This window comes from Lepidochelys kempii, chromosome 14 (assembly GCF_965140285.1).
Source record: "Lepidochelys kempii isolate rLepKem1 chromosome 14, rLepKem1.hap1, whole genome shotgun sequence".
Classification (NCBI taxonomy): domain Eukaryota; kingdom Metazoa; phylum Chordata; order Testudines; family Cheloniidae; genus Lepidochelys; species Lepidochelys kempii.
In genome coordinates, this window is record NC_136393.1 from 7340740 (window position 1) to 7359638 (window position 18899).

Consider the following 18899-nt stretch of genomic DNA (forward strand, 5'->3'; position numbering starts at 1 on the left):
CATCCAAGTGAGACTCTGAGCCAAGTGTTTGGCAGCACTAGCTGGGTTATGCACAATAGAAAAGTTGAGTATCAGCTGTGTACTAAAAATACTGCAAGCCATACCTCCCAATGTCCCCATGTACATGCTGAACACGAAGGGAGAAAAGATTGAACTCTGTGAAACTCTATATAATAGCATGCTTTAGGTACCACTCTCTCAAGGTGGCCAGCAAGGAAAAAATGGATTCACCCAAAAGCAGCCTTGCATTCTCCCGTGCAATCCATAGGCAAACCAAAAACAGCTCACAACTGAGGACAACTGAATCATCCAGCAGTATCAACATACACACACACTTGGTATTCATCCATCACTAAGAGGTTATCTTCTACCAACTCAATTCATTACCTGTTCCCAGAAATGTACAAAAATGACAAGTGTCAAGGAAATCTGATGCTTCTGGATTATCACAGCTCTTCCCATACGCTACCAAATATGGAAGATTAAATACTAAATGATAACCAGACTGCCAGGATCAAACGTTGCCTTCTTGAGCAAAGACTACAGACTAACCTCCTTAAGAGAAGATGGCACCCTGCCCTCCCTCTACCAACAATGAGCTTCGTTCTTCCCTGATGACATCTGCCAGTCAGGAACAAGGAGCCAAAGAAAAAAGTTCTCCCAACACCTTCAGTCTCTCTCAGTAAGCCAAATGTAAGGTCACATCTGAGAACAAAGAACGTAAGCTATTCTTACAGGATAGGGGATGCTATCCAGGAAGCAGTGATGGACAAAGACTTGGGTCATGGTGGATAATCAGTTAAACAGGAGTTCCCAGCATAACATTGTGGCCAAAAGGGGTATATAATCTTTCAATGTATAAGCAAGGGAATATTGAGAAGAAGTGGTGAGGTTATACGACCTCTGTATTTGGCACTATTGCACTGCTACTGGAATACTGCATCCAGTTCTGGTATCCACAATTCAAGAAGGGTGTTAATAAATTGGAGAGGGTTCAGAGAAGAGCCTTATAGTGAGAGACTCAACAAACTCAACCTATTTAGCTTATCAAAAAGAAATTTAATGGGTGACTTAGTCACTGTCTAGAAGTATCTACATGAGGAAAATATTTGATAATAGAGGGCTCTTCAATCTAGCAGACAAAGGTATGGCCAATGGCTGGAAGTTGAAGCTAGACACATTCAGACTAGAAAGAAAGCATAAAATTTTAACAGTGAAGATACTTTATCATTGGAGCAACTTCCCAAGTGCTGTGGTGGATTCTCTAACACTGAGAAGTTTTAAATCAAGACTGGATAGTTTTCTAAAAGATTCTAGTTCAACATGGCTATTGGACTTGAATCGGGAGTTAACACAGGGAAGTCATATGGCCTGTGTTATGCAGGTCAGACTAGACGATCACAATTGTCCCTTCTGGCTGTAAACATCTATGAAACATCATTGGCCTAAAGTCATCCATATAAAATTTATCATTCATTCCTTCCAAATCCAGCCCCCATCCCAAAATCCTCTCATTTTTCTGTCACCAGAAGTTTCTTTGCAGAGGTACGCGAGTCAGCCAAGACATGAAGCCAGTTTGTTTAATTAAGATGTATATCACCCAAAACAAAAAGTGTAAAATAATTCACAAAATTATTTATGACTGTTAAGTAGCTTCAACCAAGACCTCCCCCCGCCCCCCCAACTGCCCTAGCAGTTTTCCCCTCCTGCTTAATCTATCAACCAAAGCAGCCTGTGAGGGCAAAGCTGGAGAAGAAGGCTCCTAGCACCCTTTATTGATTGCTGAAGATAAGAGATTATTAATACATACTATCAAACCCTAGTAGGAACAATATTTTCCCTCAGGACTTTCCAGAAGAGTTCTGCTTCCATTAGCCTTTTCAGGACAAACCATCAAAACAACCCTTCACCTAAAAGGAAAGGTGTGTGCCAGCCTCAGAACATGAGATAATGGTGGATCCATGAAAACGGTTTAATTTTCAAATGGACAAAAAGAAACACATTCCAGAACTAATTTCTGTAGATTCATATTTATGCTTAGTTTACAGGGTTCTATTATTATATAAACAATTTTAAGTATTAGTTAGTCTCAATTCCAGAGAAGAATATTGCCTCTAATGTCTGCTTCAGAGGTAAAATAAAAATTGTTGTATTGAAAGTAATCTGATTAGAGCGTCATTATTTTGAAATGCTATGAAAACCTACTTCTGATCATGTCAGATCCTGCAAGGTACTGAGCATCCTCAACTTCTATTAAACTCAATGCGAGCTGAGGACTGTCAGTACCTTCAGAATCATGCCCTCAGTTGCAAAATACAGTTTGCATGAGCATTAATATTTTATCATCCAATTTAAAAGCCTGAGACAGTAGCCTTACTTAAACAAATCCTTCCATGGAAGACAAGACAACCTGTGGAATTCAGAACCATTAGTGTAAACAAAGGTTTGCAGAATCAGGCCCTTAATTTGAAGATTATAAATCAACTACATATTATTAACAGGAAGTAATCACTTAGCTCATAAAACATCACTCATTAGCTGACACTTGTACTATTAGTTTAAAAAGTTCCAGCGCTGGATTTATTTATTTTATGAACATAATTGGATCTTGACAGATTGGTCTCTAAAAAAATGCTTGCAATTTTATAAATGGCATAATCTCCAAGTCAAAGCCTATTTTAATTTTAATTTCCACTGAATTCATTAATTGGAAAATACAGGAATTAATATATTTATGCAAAAGTACATTTACATCATCAAAATAAGAAGGACGAGCTTGAATAAATAGTATTAACAAAAGGCGCTTAAAAGATAACCTAAAAATCAACTTTAAAACTTGCGCACATATGATGATGCACTCTGCAACATTAGGTTTGTGGTACTTAATTTGTTATTTAGCAGACTGCATTACATGTGCATACAGATGTCATTATTTTACACTCGAGATTCATAATATACCAAGATTCTGTAATAAAACTAGAGTATTTCTGATTGTTATGTTTATTTACATGCAAATTTGTAGCACAGTTTACCTGATTTATGTGGTAATTTTAGCACAAACGGCTTCATATCTACAACATAGTGATCAAATTCCGCATCCAACTTCTCCCATGTTTCCTCTTCACTACTCATTGTGCACTTAACAGCCAACCTGCAAGATTTAAATTGAAACAGAGAAATTATATAAAACCTCACTGTTCTATAGATTAATATTAATGTACTTAATGTCTAAATGTAAATACTCACTTTTTGAGCTACTTAAAAAAAACAAAACAATATGGCTATTTCATTAGCACTAAATTCATTCACACACATACAAAACAGCAGATCTCTGCAAAGTGCTAACACTCAGGATAAGTTTTTCAAACAATATGTTTGTTTGATTTTGGAATGCTTATTGGAGGGAGAACAATAACCACACATAAAAAAAGCATTTGGCAAGATACAGGTCATAAATAAACCCATCTTATTACTCCCTAAAAGCTATTAAACAAGATAATATTCATCCAAAAAATAGCTTTTCTTGCTTGGAAGTCAGTGACAAGATACCACTTACAAATGAAAACAGCGTGGAAAGCAGGAAGAACAACGTTACAAATAATATTTTGATTAAAAGTTATTTGGGAACAGAAGATATAGCTAAAATACAACACTCAGTTGTACATTTTTAAAAACACTGATTTACTTGGGGGTTAGGAGAGAGCCATACAAATGTCTTTCCTCCAAATTATCTATCCCATGATTTATAAATTCACTGGTTTCCCATTCAGGAGATTGCATTTTACACCATCTCTATATATTTTAGGCTGCCGTTACCATGATCATTGCTAAATGTAGGTGTTTGTAGAATTGAGGCCTATGTACATACTTAACTTTAGACACACCAACAAGTCCCACTAGCCTTTGGGTCCATTGACAGTGAATAAACTTAAGTACATGCACAGATATCTTTGGAGAATCAGGGTTTTATAATCCAATTCACTATTTACATCTTCAGCTGAGAGGGAAAGTCTCCTCCCTTATATACTATGTATCTCCCGGCGCTAACATTCAATAACATTCCATATCAAGAGGAAAATGGATTTTTCCTCTTTCTTTTCCTTCAACTATTTTTATGAAACATATACCATCATGTAACATTCTAATCTGATATTCCATTTGTGCTGAACTGAAATTTGTAAATGCATATACTAAGGTTGGTATTGCATTTAAACTGAACTGAAATTTGGAAATGCAGTGAGCCAAGGATTCCTGTTATAGTTAATTTCTACCTCAATTTTAAAATAATAAAAATGTTCTACATTACACTGTGAGATTATGCTAATTGCAGTGTTTTACAGGTAGTCCATGGCTTGCTGTTCCCACTCGAAATTACACAAATAAATCACTATATATAATCAATTCAGCTTCTTATACCACACCCATCAGTGATATGCGAGACCCTTTGCCTTACTCAACATTCAATAATTTTCCATCCAAGAGTGGGTTGCCTCCATTTCCTCATCTATATGTTCTATCATTTAAGTCTCGTTATACCACATATATGACAACTCTGAACTATTTGCCTCATACTAAACAGCTTCCCAACCTTTGTTAGCAGTTGGACAGATAAATCACGATACTTATCTTACTCAGCCCGTCAACTTTACAGCCACAGGAACAGGTTTCCTTTGCTACCTCTTCCACACATCCCCAGTTTGCATGATCACTTGAAGCAACGTGGCACCTTCTGGCAACCTGTGCCCACCTTCCCGCCCGCTGCTCAGAACTTTGCGACCTAGCCGCCATGCCCAACCCTGGAAGGTGGCAGCAAGGAAAGGAGCGATGCTATTTCCCCCCTCTCCTCTCAGATTTATTTTTCCTACAGTTTGCAGCGGGTGCCATGACGACGTGTGATTCCCCCCACGATTTCGAGAGCTTTCACCCCCTTCGGACCCCGCTGCTGGGATTTCGCCCGTGGGGGAAGGCAATTTCCCTCCATCGCTCCCCTCCATCCGCCTGCTGGGCCACGACCACGCGGCGCCATTTACCTCACGGTCCACGACGTCGAGGCTTGGGCCCAGCCCCCGCCGCGCTCTGGGGGGGTCTCGCCAGGGGGCTCCCAACGGGGGAGCTGCTGCAGCAGGAGGGGCGCTCAAGGCCTGTTCTAGGGGGCCCCTATGCTGGTCTGGGGGGAGTCTCAGGCTGGCGGGCCCCCTGCTCAGGCCCCCCCAGTCCAAGGGGATGGAGCGACCCTCTCCCAGGCACTGCTGGGCCTGGCCCCCCCTGTCGCGGAGAGGACGCGACCGCTGCCAGCCTAGGACCCAGGCTAAGCAGCCAACGGTTCAAACCAGCCCCACCCCGCCGCTCCCGGCTGCCCTGAGTGGCAGGGCCCCGGGCCCGGCTTCCGTTTCCGTAGGCCGGGCTAGGCCGCGGGGGTTGCCATAGCTGCGACGCTGCCGGGGCGAGCAAGGCCCCGGCTGGGCCGCGAGCGCGCTGGGCTCTGCCGCAGGGGGAGGGGAGGCTTTGCGGGAGGAAGCGGCCCGGGGGGGGAGGGGAGAGGAGAGGAGAGGAGAGGAGAGGAGGACGGTGGGGGGGTAGTTTGGCGCGGCTGTGTTGGGGAGCGGTGGTTTACGGAAATGCCGGGGCCGGGCTGGGGGCGCTGTCTGGGAGGAAGGCTGTAATGGCGGGGGCGGTTTGCGGGGCTGGCTCGGGGTGGGGCAGTGCTTCATCGGTGCCAGGGCTGAGCCCCGCCACCTCGCGGCTCGGCAGCTCCGAGCCCTGGTACCTCTGGGCTTGTGCCTCCGTTCGGAACGTAAAAAAATGCCTTGAGCTCTGGCACCCCTTTCCTTACAAATTAAGCATTGGGTGGGGCGCTGTGGTGGGGGGGAGGGATGAAGTGGGGGGGCTGTGTCAGGGAGGGATGGTTGTGGGGGGACAAAGCTGTTTAGGGAGTTATCTTGAAAAGTTTCAGAGTAGCAGCCGTGTTAGTCTGTATTCGCAAAAAGAAAAGGAGGACTTGGGGCACCTTAGAGACTAACCAATTTATTAGAGCATGAGCTTTCGTGAGCTACGAAAGCTTATGCTCTAATAAATTGGTTAGTCTCTAAGGTGCCCCAAGTACTCCTTATCTTGAAAAGTGTGTTTTGTGGGGGCCAGAAGAAGGGGTTTGGGGGGCATGGAGTGGCATTGCTCGGCAGGGAGCCCTATGAAAGGGTTTAATTGAAGGGTGTGTGAGGAGAATTATTTCGTTTTGATTTATGTTGGGATTTGTGCACAAAACACATCTTTTAGGCTTTATGTGTCTGAATAAATCTCTTTAAGATGACTTAAGTAATACATTGTTTAAACACAATTAAAATGGCATACCAAACACATGTACCATTTTGAGGGGGCCTTGTTTGTAGTGAAGCTGTTTTGTGCTTGTGAATGCCTTGAGGGAGGTTTCAGTTGGGTTTTGTTGTTTTTTCGCTGTTTTCATTCTGCCACATATACGTACTATGGTTTCATCTGAGGTCTTGATGAGTACAGCTCTCCCCAAGTAGCTCCATTTGGGTGTAAAACCCCACTCCTGTAAACATACACAACACTAATCCAATTTAAGTCAGTGAAACCACTCACTTGATTTTAGTTTTGTACATGTGTAATCATTTGTAAGAATCCATATATTGTATTTGAGGATTTTTGAGCAGTGGGAGGAATTAGTTTAAAGGTTGAAAAGTTATTTACACGGTTACTTTATTTTTTGAATATTGTTGTGGGGGCTTGATTAGAATCTTCCATAGGTAGGTGAATCCTGTCTCACCATCCTTAAGAATGTTGCAAAACCTTCTTTGATGAAGCCTTTCTATCAAAAGTGACACTCATAATACTAATTACTACTTCTATTCCCAATTCCGTAGCAACCTATTCTCCCCCTGAAACAACAAACAAATAATACATTTTTTTTTAAAAAAAACCTCGCAGAGCAGAATTTTGACGGCAGAAAGGAAGAAATGCCAGAGACTCCAGCCTCCAGGAAGTCCAGTAAGATCTTCAGTACTGTGACTGATTTTATTGACTGGTACTCATACTATGGTAATGGGCAGAAGAATGAAACCTTAAGGCTTGGTCTGCACTACAGACTTACGTTGGTATAACTACATCGCTCAGGTTTATGGATAATCCCCCCTGAGAGGTTGGTATAACTGCATCAAACCCCCAGCGTAGACAGTGCTATGTCAACAGGAGGTTTTCTCCCATCAACATAGCTACCGCCTCTTGGGGAGGTGGAGTACTTAAACTGATGTGAGAGGCTATCCCGTCTGCATAGGTAGCGTCTTCACTAAGCGCTTCACCACTATATGTGTAGACAAGCCCGATAGATAGATAAAAGGTCTGAGAGAGAAGTTGTAGAGTCTCTTGGTTGGGTGGATGATAGCTGGGGTTTTGTTTTTTGTTTGCTTTATTGAGCAATATCTTGATAACTATCAATAATGGGGGGAAATAGTTTTTCTGTGTCATTTTGAAATTGAAGGTCAACGAAAAATAGATTTGGCTTTCGGCAATAACAAACTATTTCTGGCAATTCTCCATTAAATGTCAACATTGCTGAACATTGTTTAATTGCAAGTAGTGACTAGAACAAACAAGCTTCTTATATGCTGTTGAATACTGTTGCTTTTGGTCAACACTTCCAGTTAAACTGCATTCATATATTTGAGTTAGCTGTAGAATTCCCTTTCTGAAGACTTTAGGTCCTCGAATAGGCAGTGTTTGTGTTCTCCAATGGATAGTCTCTAAGGCTACACCTCCAGTTTGGTGAACTGGTATCACCAAAAGTAGTAAGTGGTGTATGGAACTACTGTAATTGGGAAAAAAAATCTTATTTTTTGCCAATAAGATTGGCAAATCTTATTATTTTATTTCTATTTTTCTTCCTAAAATTCCCCCCCTCTGACCTTGCCATACACAAAGCAGCTAAAATATTTTTTGTCTAGAGTGAGTAAACACTTTCAGATCATGACTAATCCTGATCCATATGCACCAATACAGAAAAGAAGAATTTCTTAAAATACTGTAGCAAATTTTTCTCGTTGATTTCTCAGTTAATCTTCAGAGGAAATAATTCTGGATTAAGGTTCATTCAAAGATAGCTATGGTAACTACACTAGTTACCTTGATAGATTGACTGTAACTCCTTAGAAAATTGCATTCACATATTTGCATAGTGGCAGTGCAAAAAACACTGATGGAGTCCATCTACCCAGGCTTCATCTCTTGGTGCAATCTCATGAGCAGACTACAAAAGACTTATACTCTTTAATAAAATGATTTTTTTAATTCTGACTTTAAAATAATTATAATGACAATTATTAATCTTTTTATATTTTAAAATAATGGACTTGTACTTTACAGAAATAGTGTTGGTGAACTGGTTGGCCAAAGTGATCAAATCAAATGTAGAGACTTTAGACTCCACATTTAGAGACTATTTAGAAAAGCTGGACGTGCACAAGTCCATGGGGCCGGACGAGTTGCATCCGAGAGTGCTGAAGGAATTGGCGGCTGTGATTGCAGAGCCATTGGCTATTACCTTTGAAAACTCGTGGCGAACCGGGGAAGTCCCGGATGACTGGAAAAAGGCTAATGTAGTGCCAATCTTTAAAAAAGGGAAGAAGGAGGATCCTGGGAACTACAGGCCAGTCAGCCTCACCTCAGTCCCTGGAAAAATCATGGAGCAGGTCCTCAAAGAATCAATCCTGAAGCACTTGCATGAGAGGAAAGTGATCAGGAACAGCCAGCATGGATTCACCAAGGGAAGGTCATGCCTGACTAATCTAATCGCCTTCTATGATGAGATTACTGGTTCTGTGGATGAAGGGAAAGCAGTGGATGTATTGTTTCTTGACTTTAGCAAAGCTTTTGACACGGTCTCCCATAGTATTCTTGTCAGCAAATTAAGGAAGTATGGGCTGGATGAATGCACTATAAGGTGGGTAGAAAGCTGGCTAGATTGTCGGGCTCAACGGGTAGTGATCAATGGCTCCATGTCTAGTTGGCAGCCGGTATCGAGTGGAGTGCCCCAGGGGTCGGTCCTGGGGCCGGTTTTGTTCAATATCTTCATAAATGATCTGGAGGATGGTGTGGATTGCACTCTCAGCAAATTTGCAGATGATACTAAACTGGGAGGAGTGGTAGATACGCTGGAGGGGAGGGATAGGATACAGAAGGACCTAGACAAATTGGAGGATTGGGCCAAAAGAAATCTGATGAGGTTCAGTAAGGATAAGTGCAGGGTCCTGCACTTAGGATGGAAGAACCCAATGCACAGCTACAGACTAGGGACCAAATGGCTAGGCAGCAGTTCTGTGGAAAAAGACCTAGGGGTGACAGTGGACAAGAAGCTCAATATGAGTCAGCAGTGTGCCCTTGTTGCCAAGAAGGCCAATGGCATTTTGGGATGTATAAGTAGGGGCATAGCGAGCAGATCGAGGGACGTGATCGTTCCCCTCTATTCGACATTGGTGAGGCCTCATCTGGAGTACTGTGTCCAGTTTTGGGCCCCACACTTCAAGAAGGATGTGGATAAATTGGAGAGAGTCCAGCGAAGGGCAACAAAAATGATTAGGGGTCTAGAACACATGACTTATGAGGAGAGGCTGAGGGAGCTGGGATTGTTTAGCCTGCAGAAGAGAAGAATGAGGGGGGATTTGATAGCTGCTTTCAACTACCTGGAAGGGGGTTCCAAAGAGGATGGCTCTAGACTGTTCTCAATGGTAGCAGATGACAGAACGAGGAGTAATGGTCTCAAGTTGCAGTGGGGGAGGTTTAGATTGGATATTAGGAAAAACTTTTTCACTAAGAGGGTGGTGAAACACTGGAATGCGTTACCTAGGGAGGTGGTAGAATCTCCTTCCTTAGAGGTTTTTAAGGTCAGGCTTGACAAAGCCCTGGCTGGGATGATTTAACTGGGAATTGGTCCTGCTTCGAGCAGGGGGTTGGACTAGATGACCTTCTGGGGTCCCTTCCAACCCTGATATTCTAAGATTCTATGATTCTATGACTTTCATCTCTGAATCACCTGTTGAAAGCCCAGATTTGTAATGGCAAGATATGAAATTGATTGGTCCAAGTCAATTCAATGCTTAGGTGACAAATAGCAATAAGAATCCTTGTTGGCAGTCTAAGGAGAAAAGCCAAAGGCTCAGTCGACCAAATGATGACAAACGTGTAACCCGAGAGCTGGTTCTTCCAGGACAGGGTTGAAGCACGCTGACATGGGAGCATGGGGAAGCTTGCACTGCCATTGATAATACTGTACCAGTTTTGTTGACAAATTGAGAACTTCAAGCTCCAGATCTGTCAAGCAAGCTAACCTGTTTTGCGAACAAGCTACCTGCATTTGGCTTTTACATATGGGCCACATTCTACTTGTATTTTGCCCACTACTGAGCTTCTTGAATTACAGAATGTACTAGTAGTCTGAGGGGCAAATGTAAACATGTGGATGTGTATCATTTAGAGGGTCACTTAAAAGATTCATGGAGGAAGCAGGACCAGTAATGAATCTACCAGTCCTGTCCAGGAGAAATGTCCTGAGAGAACAGATCCACTTTGTTAGTATGTTCAGCGTTTGTTTAACAAGGTTGAGTGATGGAGGGCACCAAAAAGGGAAAGAGTCTTCTCTAGTAGAGAGTGTATGCAGTGAATTCACAATTACATAACTTCTATCCAAGAGAGAGAAATGTTCATACAACTACCACAGCTGTCTCCTGCAGAAGTTACTGCTCTGAACAAGTTAGTTGATATGTGTTGATGTTTGCTGGCCCTCCAGAGGAAATAATTCTAGAAGTACAGTTGTAGAATACATAAAAATCCCCAGAGTGAATACAGAACAAAATCACAATTTGAATTGTAAAATGCGTTCATTTACATAAAATGCAATTCAGTGTATTTTCATCTAATTTTACCATGCTATCTTGTCTCTGTAATAGTGTCAGCAGGTTACCGCAAATAACATAAGCACAGCTTAAGGCGTTCTTTCAGTTATCTGTAAAGAAAATGGCAGGCTTCACTCACTCATTCCAGGCTTCTTGGAAACATCTTCTAGTTGCACTCCGTTTTTTTAAAGTCTTCTGTGCAAACCTTTCATGTCTGAAATGTTGTGACTCACAAAACATTTCACCATTTCAAAGACTTATCAGATCACATTATTTTTTTCTTTGAGGAGAATGGTTAATAAGTACAAAAACATGAATATAACTCTTAAGGACAATGCTTATGCATACTCTGCTACAGTGGTTTTCAGCCTGTGGTCCATGGACCCCTGGGTGTTTGCAGACTATGTGTCTGCACATCCATTCAAAATTTTTAGGGCCTGCAAACAAAAAAGGTTTAAAACCATTGCTCTAATATATCCATCTTGAGAGCAGAAAGGGAGGCAGGTGATGTGATCAGGATTCCCACACTGAAGGGGTAAGTAGAATTCAGGAAACTGAAACATTTATTAACAGTGCTTAGAAAAAACATTATGACCCAGGAGGAAAAGGAGTGCTGCTGATGTGTAAAGTACAAAGAAACTGGGAGGAAACAAAGTAGTGTTTCATGGCAGCCCAGCAAACTAGTCTCTAACCATATTCCAACTTTGCAACCTTTTAGCTGCTGAAAAGTTTATATTAAACTGTCAGCATCTGTGCTAAAGCTCTTTCCCAAGTTTTGTCTACAAAACATCCAGACCAGATTTTCAAATAAGGTGGGTGTTTGCCAAATAACATAGATGCCAAATTAAAATGATTTTGAATATTTTGTCCTGTGACTCTAGAAGCAGTATAAGATGGTATAACATTACATACACACACATACATACAAACTCTGTTATATTTATGGAAGGTTGAATAATATTATTTCATGATAACTGCCCCATTACGTATAAAGGAAGACAGGAACTGTGTAATCACAGATCACAATAAGAAATGTATCTGATGTATAATATTGAATGGTAAAAGCTTATAAAAAGAATTCATGTCCTGATGTATAAAGGTTTTTTTTAAAACTAGAGTTCTGTAGGTTGGCTGTAATGTATCTTTTAATATTAAAATGAATCTAGTATGATGTTAGTTGGGTTTATAAGACTTTACTGGTCTATAAAGTTCTAGAGTAATTTAATTGCTGAGTGTTTCTTTTTCACAGACACAGACCAGACATTTCTTGTTACTCTTCATAGGAAATCACATATGCTTCAGCACAGTTAACTGCACATATACCATCAATATTATCCATCATGTTTAATATGCTGAAATTCTAATTATTTTCTCTGGATGGGGACATAGGAATCATTGTATTGGATCAAACCCATGATCCATATAGCCCAGTATCTTCTCTCCGAGAAATCCTACAGTAGCTAAATGTGGGGTGATCTGCCCCTTCCCCATGAAAGTCTTATTCTACTCCCTAATTGTTAGTGTCTTAAATATCTTCCAAATTTTTTTGTTAACAATAAGTATTATAACTGGATATTCCCGTTACATGTTCTGGGTGCATATAGATGCATCTGTAGTTGTGGATTTGGCAAATTCTAAATTTGCCACAAAAACAGATCACAAAACAACCCTTGAATATATTCTGTAGGTAAATTTGTAGTGGAACAATTATCATGATCTTCAGAAGAGCTGTGTTTTCTCCTGTTTGGATATTTTTTTGCCATATTAAGTCAACGCCTAATTTAGTATAGATCAGATAAATTTCTAAACATGCCTATGTAAGCTGATGGAAGGAAAAATAAAAGTCCCAAGTATAGGTCACTTTGCATTCCTTTCTTCAGGGATTGCTTTATTTTCAAAAACAAAATTCAAACCAAAACAAATGTTTCAAACTACCAGATTAATAACCCCTTGAGGATTTTCCAGCTTCAGCCAAGTGGGAGAAGCTAAGACATGCCCTTTCCCTGTGATAGCCTTCTTTGGAACAGCTTCTTTTCATTTATACCCCAGCAAGATGTGATAGGCAGGAAACCGGTAACCCCTGATATGCGAGAGCACCTTTACACTTGTCACAGCCTATCTTTCCATAACTCATATGAAGTACAAAGAAAATTGAAGGTACCATTTTCACAGAGTATAGTGTGTTCAGAGTACAGTTTCTTTATTTTCTAGCAAGACTCTCTCATAATATCCACTGGTTTATAATACATCTGCATATTGTAATTATGATGTTTCTTTACAAATAAGAGCCTTGTCAATTTCTGTTGTTTGTAGTTTGTGCATTAGAACTTATCTTCACTGTGCTTCTTATCCTCTGAGAGTTAATTATACAGTTTCTGGAAAAAAATTATACAAAACTATCTTATTTTAAAAGTTTCCATTTACCTGTAGCTGAAACATTATTCACAGGTTCAGTATTTCTGTGGAATATGTCCATCTTTCTCCTTTTCTCAGAAACAATTGAAATGCATAGGGGGTTTTTTTTTTCAAAAAATATCATAAGTTGTTTGTAAATTTGGGATTGGGATGTGGTATAAATAACTTTAGCAAACAACTAAACTGTAGTAAGATTTATAGAGAGATTTTTCAAATAGGAGTTTAGTTACCTAAATATTCTGTGGATAAGGTGAAATAAACTATGTCCAGTAGTTAAGTTCACACACACTAGGACATCTTATTTGGGTAATTTAGACATAATTATTCTTAGTTTAAAATTGTCAAGTAGTTTGGGACATTCTCACATCTAACTATGTATACACTCTTCTGAAAGGTTGAGAAATGAATGGATCAAAGTGACAATGTGTGAAAGCTAACGTTCAAATAATGTGATACTAGTGATATAATCAGCACTGTTGCTAATGTATTGGACTATCAGAGCATATTCTGTTGTGGTGTATGAAAGTGCAGTTCCTTTGATTTCAGTGGAGTTCTGTCCTATTACAACAAGGCAGAATTTGCTCATAGGTGCATGTAACAGGAGATAGGATATGTTGTAATAATTGGGGCCTGACAGGCCTGCTGCAATTGAGTTCAGCTGTAGGGAAGTATATAAAAGTGTATAAAATGTTCCAGTCACTGGTAACAAATGTGAATGGGGAAAGGTACAGAAGAGACAGAGAAAGACTGGGTTCGTCTAAACAAAAAGGCCTACAAGGACTGTGTTGAGATCATGTCAGTAAACAGAAAGAGTGTGGGATGGGAAATCAATGGATCAAAATTGGTGTATTGGAAATTAGACCTAATTAGTAAGCCAGATAATGACGGGGTGACCTATTGTGCCCATCACTCTCTTTGTGTCAGAAACAAACAAACTCTTTGGAGGAGAATCAAGCTGGCAGGCTGTGAGACAGGTGGACCAGAAGGAGAGAGCTTTACTACCATGGCTGACATGCTCACTGTCCCCTGGCATCCCTGAATTCACCATGACACCACTGGTCCTTGATTGTCCTGATCTTGAGTGACAACCTGTGTGGAATGGGCCAGACAGAAGAACCCAGATGACATCACCAGCTCCAGTTAATTCCCAAAGACCAGCTGGGATGAGAGACTTGTTTCTCCACCACCCAACTTCTCTTCCTTCTCTCTCTCCTCTTGCCCTCTGTTTTGTAAGAGTCTGGCTTAGCCAGTCAAGACTGCATCTTTTGCAACACGGCTGTGAGCCTTAGACAGCTTGATGCTGCCAGGAGTTGGAGAAACTGTCCCTATGTTTCTCTAGCAGCAAGGTTGCAAGTAAGAATCAGCACAAGAGACAGAAGCTGAGTTTTCTATCTTTGCTGGCCTTTTTTTCTCCCCTTTTTTGTGTGTCTTTTTCATCTTCTAGGAAATGGATTTGGACTTGAACAACAACAGCAGCAGCACTTCAACTAACCTTTTCTCTTTTCCCCCAAAAGGGCTGTTACAACCCTCTTTAATAACATCTAAAAGACAGTAAAGCGGGCTTTTCCTTTATAAAAAAAAAATCCTACAACTAAAGGAGAAGGGAATAAAGAGCATATTTAAAATAAGTCTTACTTCATGCTTTATATTTCAAATGCTTTCACTGTTTTTCCTTTTTTCTATATCTTTAATAAAAGCTGGAAAAGGTTTTTAGTGGTGCATTTGCCATGAAACTAAGTGAGCCAAGGTCTCTGTGCTCAAAATCCTGACCCATGTTTAACTGTTTAGTGTTGTACAGTAACAGGGTCATGTTAACACCGTGGGTTCTCTGGACCTATCTATTCCATGAAAATTAACACAACAGACACATGACCTCACCTAGTGCTGCAGAGCTCTTCTGTCAGTCCACCTGTTGGCAAGAGTTGTTGTCTTGCATAAAACAGCGAAGTAAAGCTGCTGGCATTGCAGGGAAGGCACAGCTTGTTACTTCCACCAAGATACGAGAGAGAGAGGCTTTTGCTTTTGGTCAGAGGAATCTGGAGAAAGACCGTGTTCTGCAGGAAAGCCTAGGAACAGCGAGGGCGAAAGAGAAAGCTTAGGCTGGGTTTTATGTTCTGGTGATTTTGTTTGAGCTGCTAGTACGGTCAATCCCAAGAAGAGATTCATTGTCATCTTATGTAGTATGCATAACCTTTATTTGGAGGACAATGGGAACATCCAGCTCTTACCTGCAGTGCCATAGTCTGTACCATGTTATACAAAAGGGTTTTGAGTCACATGCTACCATTAATAAATCTCTTCTGACAGCTCAGTAAGACTTTAATTCTCATGTCTACCACTTGAAATAGGGATAGAAAACAATAGTCTTTACGTGGATTGATCTGTCCATCTACTCAATTACAAATATATCTGTTCCCTGCTGAAAGTGGTCAGAACTGCTCTGGTATGTTGCTGTTGTCCTAATAATACTCTGTATTTCTTTCATAGACTGAGACTTATTGTAGGTAATTAACAGTGGTGCACACAGAGATGTTTTCCAGTTGCTTAAAATACTTTGCTGCCACTTGCATCTGTATAGTGTTGAAAATGTTTGTATTAAAAATTAATAGCACTATACAAGGAAGATATAGTTATAAGAACAGTCTTCCCACTCTCTGCATATCATAGTCAAATTTGCCTGGGCCCACTTGATACTACACCCACAGGGTTTTCCCATTGTATCTTAATAGAAGTTGGCACAGATCTCAGATGAGCTCAAAATACTTTATTTAAAAAATTATTTCTATTACACATCATAAATTACATAAGGCAATCCCGTTTGTAATTAAAAATACCATCCTTTCTTCTCCAAGTCGTACAAGTTTAACAAGACAAGAAGAATGACATTTCCACTGCACAGAGCAGGTGTTATATGATAATTTGGTGCCCAGGTATACGTAGGCATGTGCTTGTGTGCACACACATTTTGTAAGTATGTTTGAATATTTTCCTTGTTTGCTGGTACATATCTAAGAGTTAAATGAATACTGGTTGGTATCCTATGTAATCAAGAGTTTCATCAGCTTAGCTACATGAAATGTTCAGTGGATTTCACCAGAACTGCTATTGATCTTGTTACTGTCCTGCACTGTATCGTAAGCTGGATGGAGTATATAGTCTACTAAAAAACCAGACTAGAGACCAGAAATCATAATCTTTACTTAACTTGTTTATGTAAGAATTTTTTTAAGGCAGACATTGTGTAATTAGTTGCAGTGTTAAAAATTAACTATTGCATAAAACAGAATCAATAAGATAAATCAATGTAGAATATTTGTTTCAGTTGTATACCAGGTAAAAGCTAAATGGTTTTCTGATTTTTAATGTTGGGGTTTTCAGAAGCGTCTAAGAAAGCAATACACCCAAATCGTGTGGAAATTTAGGAACTCCTTTTAGTTTCTTTTGAAAATTGTAGCCTACGTGTGTGTACTGTACAGCCCTGGGAAATGAACACTTCCAATCATCATGCAGACTGCTTGCTACTGAATAGCACTGAGTTCCTGTAATATACTTTCTCTTACAGGGCAGGTGGAGTTTTAAGACTCCAGAACTATGTGCAACAGAGTAAGAAGAGCATTACACGTTCTCACCATGAAAATAAGAAAAGAATAAGAAGTTGTGAGATAGTTACTAGCCTTTGGAAACCAAATAAACTCCTTATGTAACAGAAAATGTATTTTTACAGGAAGTCTCTTCAAAACAATTTGCATTAGATTCTTCTAGGACAAATACTAGAGTGACATGTTTACACATGACCATTTTCTTTCCTAAAGATTCACTTGCTACAGCAACTGAGGCTGGAAAGTTTAAGTATCTCATTCTGCCACCATTGTAAAAGAGCTCCAAGTAAGCTCGAAAGCCTGTGTCTCGCCAACTGAAGTTGGTCTAATAAAAGATATTAACTCACCCACCTTGTCTCTCCAATATTGTGGGACCGACACAGCTCCAACAACACTACATACCATTATGAGAAGTACCACAGCATGCTAGTTTCTCATTCATTTTCCATAGCACAGATCATCTCTGTGACATGTCAATCCATATCCTTTATGAAAATATGCTTATGATATGAATGACATAACTGAGATATACTTTATGGAAGATGGCTCATGTGAGATATCATTGGAAAGGTGCAATTATCCTATTTGTATGCTTGGATCGTTTCTGTATCTGAAGTTAGGAATATTGACTATGTATCTGTATTTCAACTATCTACTTTGGGTTATGCCCACTGATAACACTTCAGGTACAACAATGGAAAAGCCAGACATGGGCGGATGGCCTGTCAGCGAGGACAATGGACTGTGAAAAGTTTGACCTTCCTGTGGCCGCTCCATATTGCCACTGATTCATGGATGCTGTGATCCTACAGAGTCAGGTGGTCTTGTCACCTGATACTAAAACATTACCTGGGACTTCTTGTAATTTTCCACTGTAAGGGAAGAGGGGACAAACTGGGAAACAAAGGATTCCTGCCTTAGGTAAATCCTATTTAAGGGTGGGAAGGAAGGCAAACAGTACTCCTCCTCTCCAGGGGTTCTAGTCTGAAAAGGAATATAACTGGAACTCTGAACCATAGAAACTTTGCAAACTGCCTGCAACATTATCTAGGTAAGAAATACTATTTGTAACCAATTTCTTTAGTGAAACTACCTTAGTTTGATTGTTTGATTTCATTTGCTTAGTAATCTGATTTGTTCTGTTTGTTACCCCTTTTACCACTTAAAATCTGCCTTTTATAGTTAATAAATTGTGTTTAGTTTATTATTAACCCCAGTTTCTGTAATTTCTAATGGGGGAGGGGGGACCAGACAAGAAGTGTGTACACCTCTTTCCACATTGAGAGAATGGGTGAATTTCATAATATATTTTGGGTCTGCGCTCCAAGGGAGTGGACATCTGAGTGCTGGAGCAAGTCCCTTACACTGAGTCTTCCCAGAGCTGATCAGCAGCTGGGTGTGGCCCTGCCTGTCTGTGTGTTAGTGGCGGCTTTAATAGCCTGGCTCAGCAAGACAGGTTAAAGGGGGCTTGTGCTGGCAGAACAGGTAGACTCAGAGGTTATTCAGCACAACAGGTGGCTTCCCAGGGGGTCCAACCCATCACAATCTCAACCCTTGAAAATCAATATGGGTAAAGCTTTGGAGGAGAAAACATTATTTCCTCAGAGAGTTTATCCCTTATAATTTTGTCAGGAACCTGCTTTTACCTCCCTATCCCCACACTGGATCACTGGAGACTGGGTCACTGGGCCTGCCCAGAAATATTGAGGATCCCGGGGAAGCTGTGGGAGGTTAGAGCTATCTGCAAAGATGCCAGGTGCCGCTGCACTTTTTCTGGCTCCTGATGCTACTCCTGCTCCCTACCACCAGAAACTGTAGAAAGGGTAGTCCAGTCCCAAGCTGTATCATCTTAGCCAGAAGAATCTCTGCAGGGCCAGAAGGGGGATGATGGATATCATCCCTGTAGATCCTGCCCTAGCCCAATCAGTGTCTACCCTCTTCCCCGCTATGGACCCTGAAGCTGCAAAGAACTCTTTCTCTGCCT

General features: G+C 40.7%; 1 protein-coding gene across 9 annotated transcripts in view; it reads right to left on the reverse strand.

Annotated features, from left to right (window-relative positions):
- Positions 1–5473, reverse strand: part of CEP112 (centrosomal protein 112) — a 362242-nt gene extending 356769 nt beyond the window's left edge. For 5 of the 9 annotated variants that reach the window (XR_012154913.2, XM_073311619.2, XM_073311618.2 and 2 more), the window contains exons 1-2: positions 5031–5472; positions 3033–3151 (exon numbers count right to left, since the gene is read on the reverse strand). Coding sequence is in view for 7 of the 9 variants with exons in the window: in XM_073311619.2 (XP_073167720.1) it covers positions 3033–3132 (100 nt within the window). In the remaining 2 variants the exon portion in view is untranslated. Of the gene's footprint in view, positions 1–3032; positions 3152–5030 lie in introns of those variants that run through there. The other 4 variants (XM_073311622.2, XM_073311620.2, XM_073311621.2 and 1 more) reach the window with 3 other exon arrangements.
- Positions 5474–18899: the final 13426 nt, after the last annotated feature.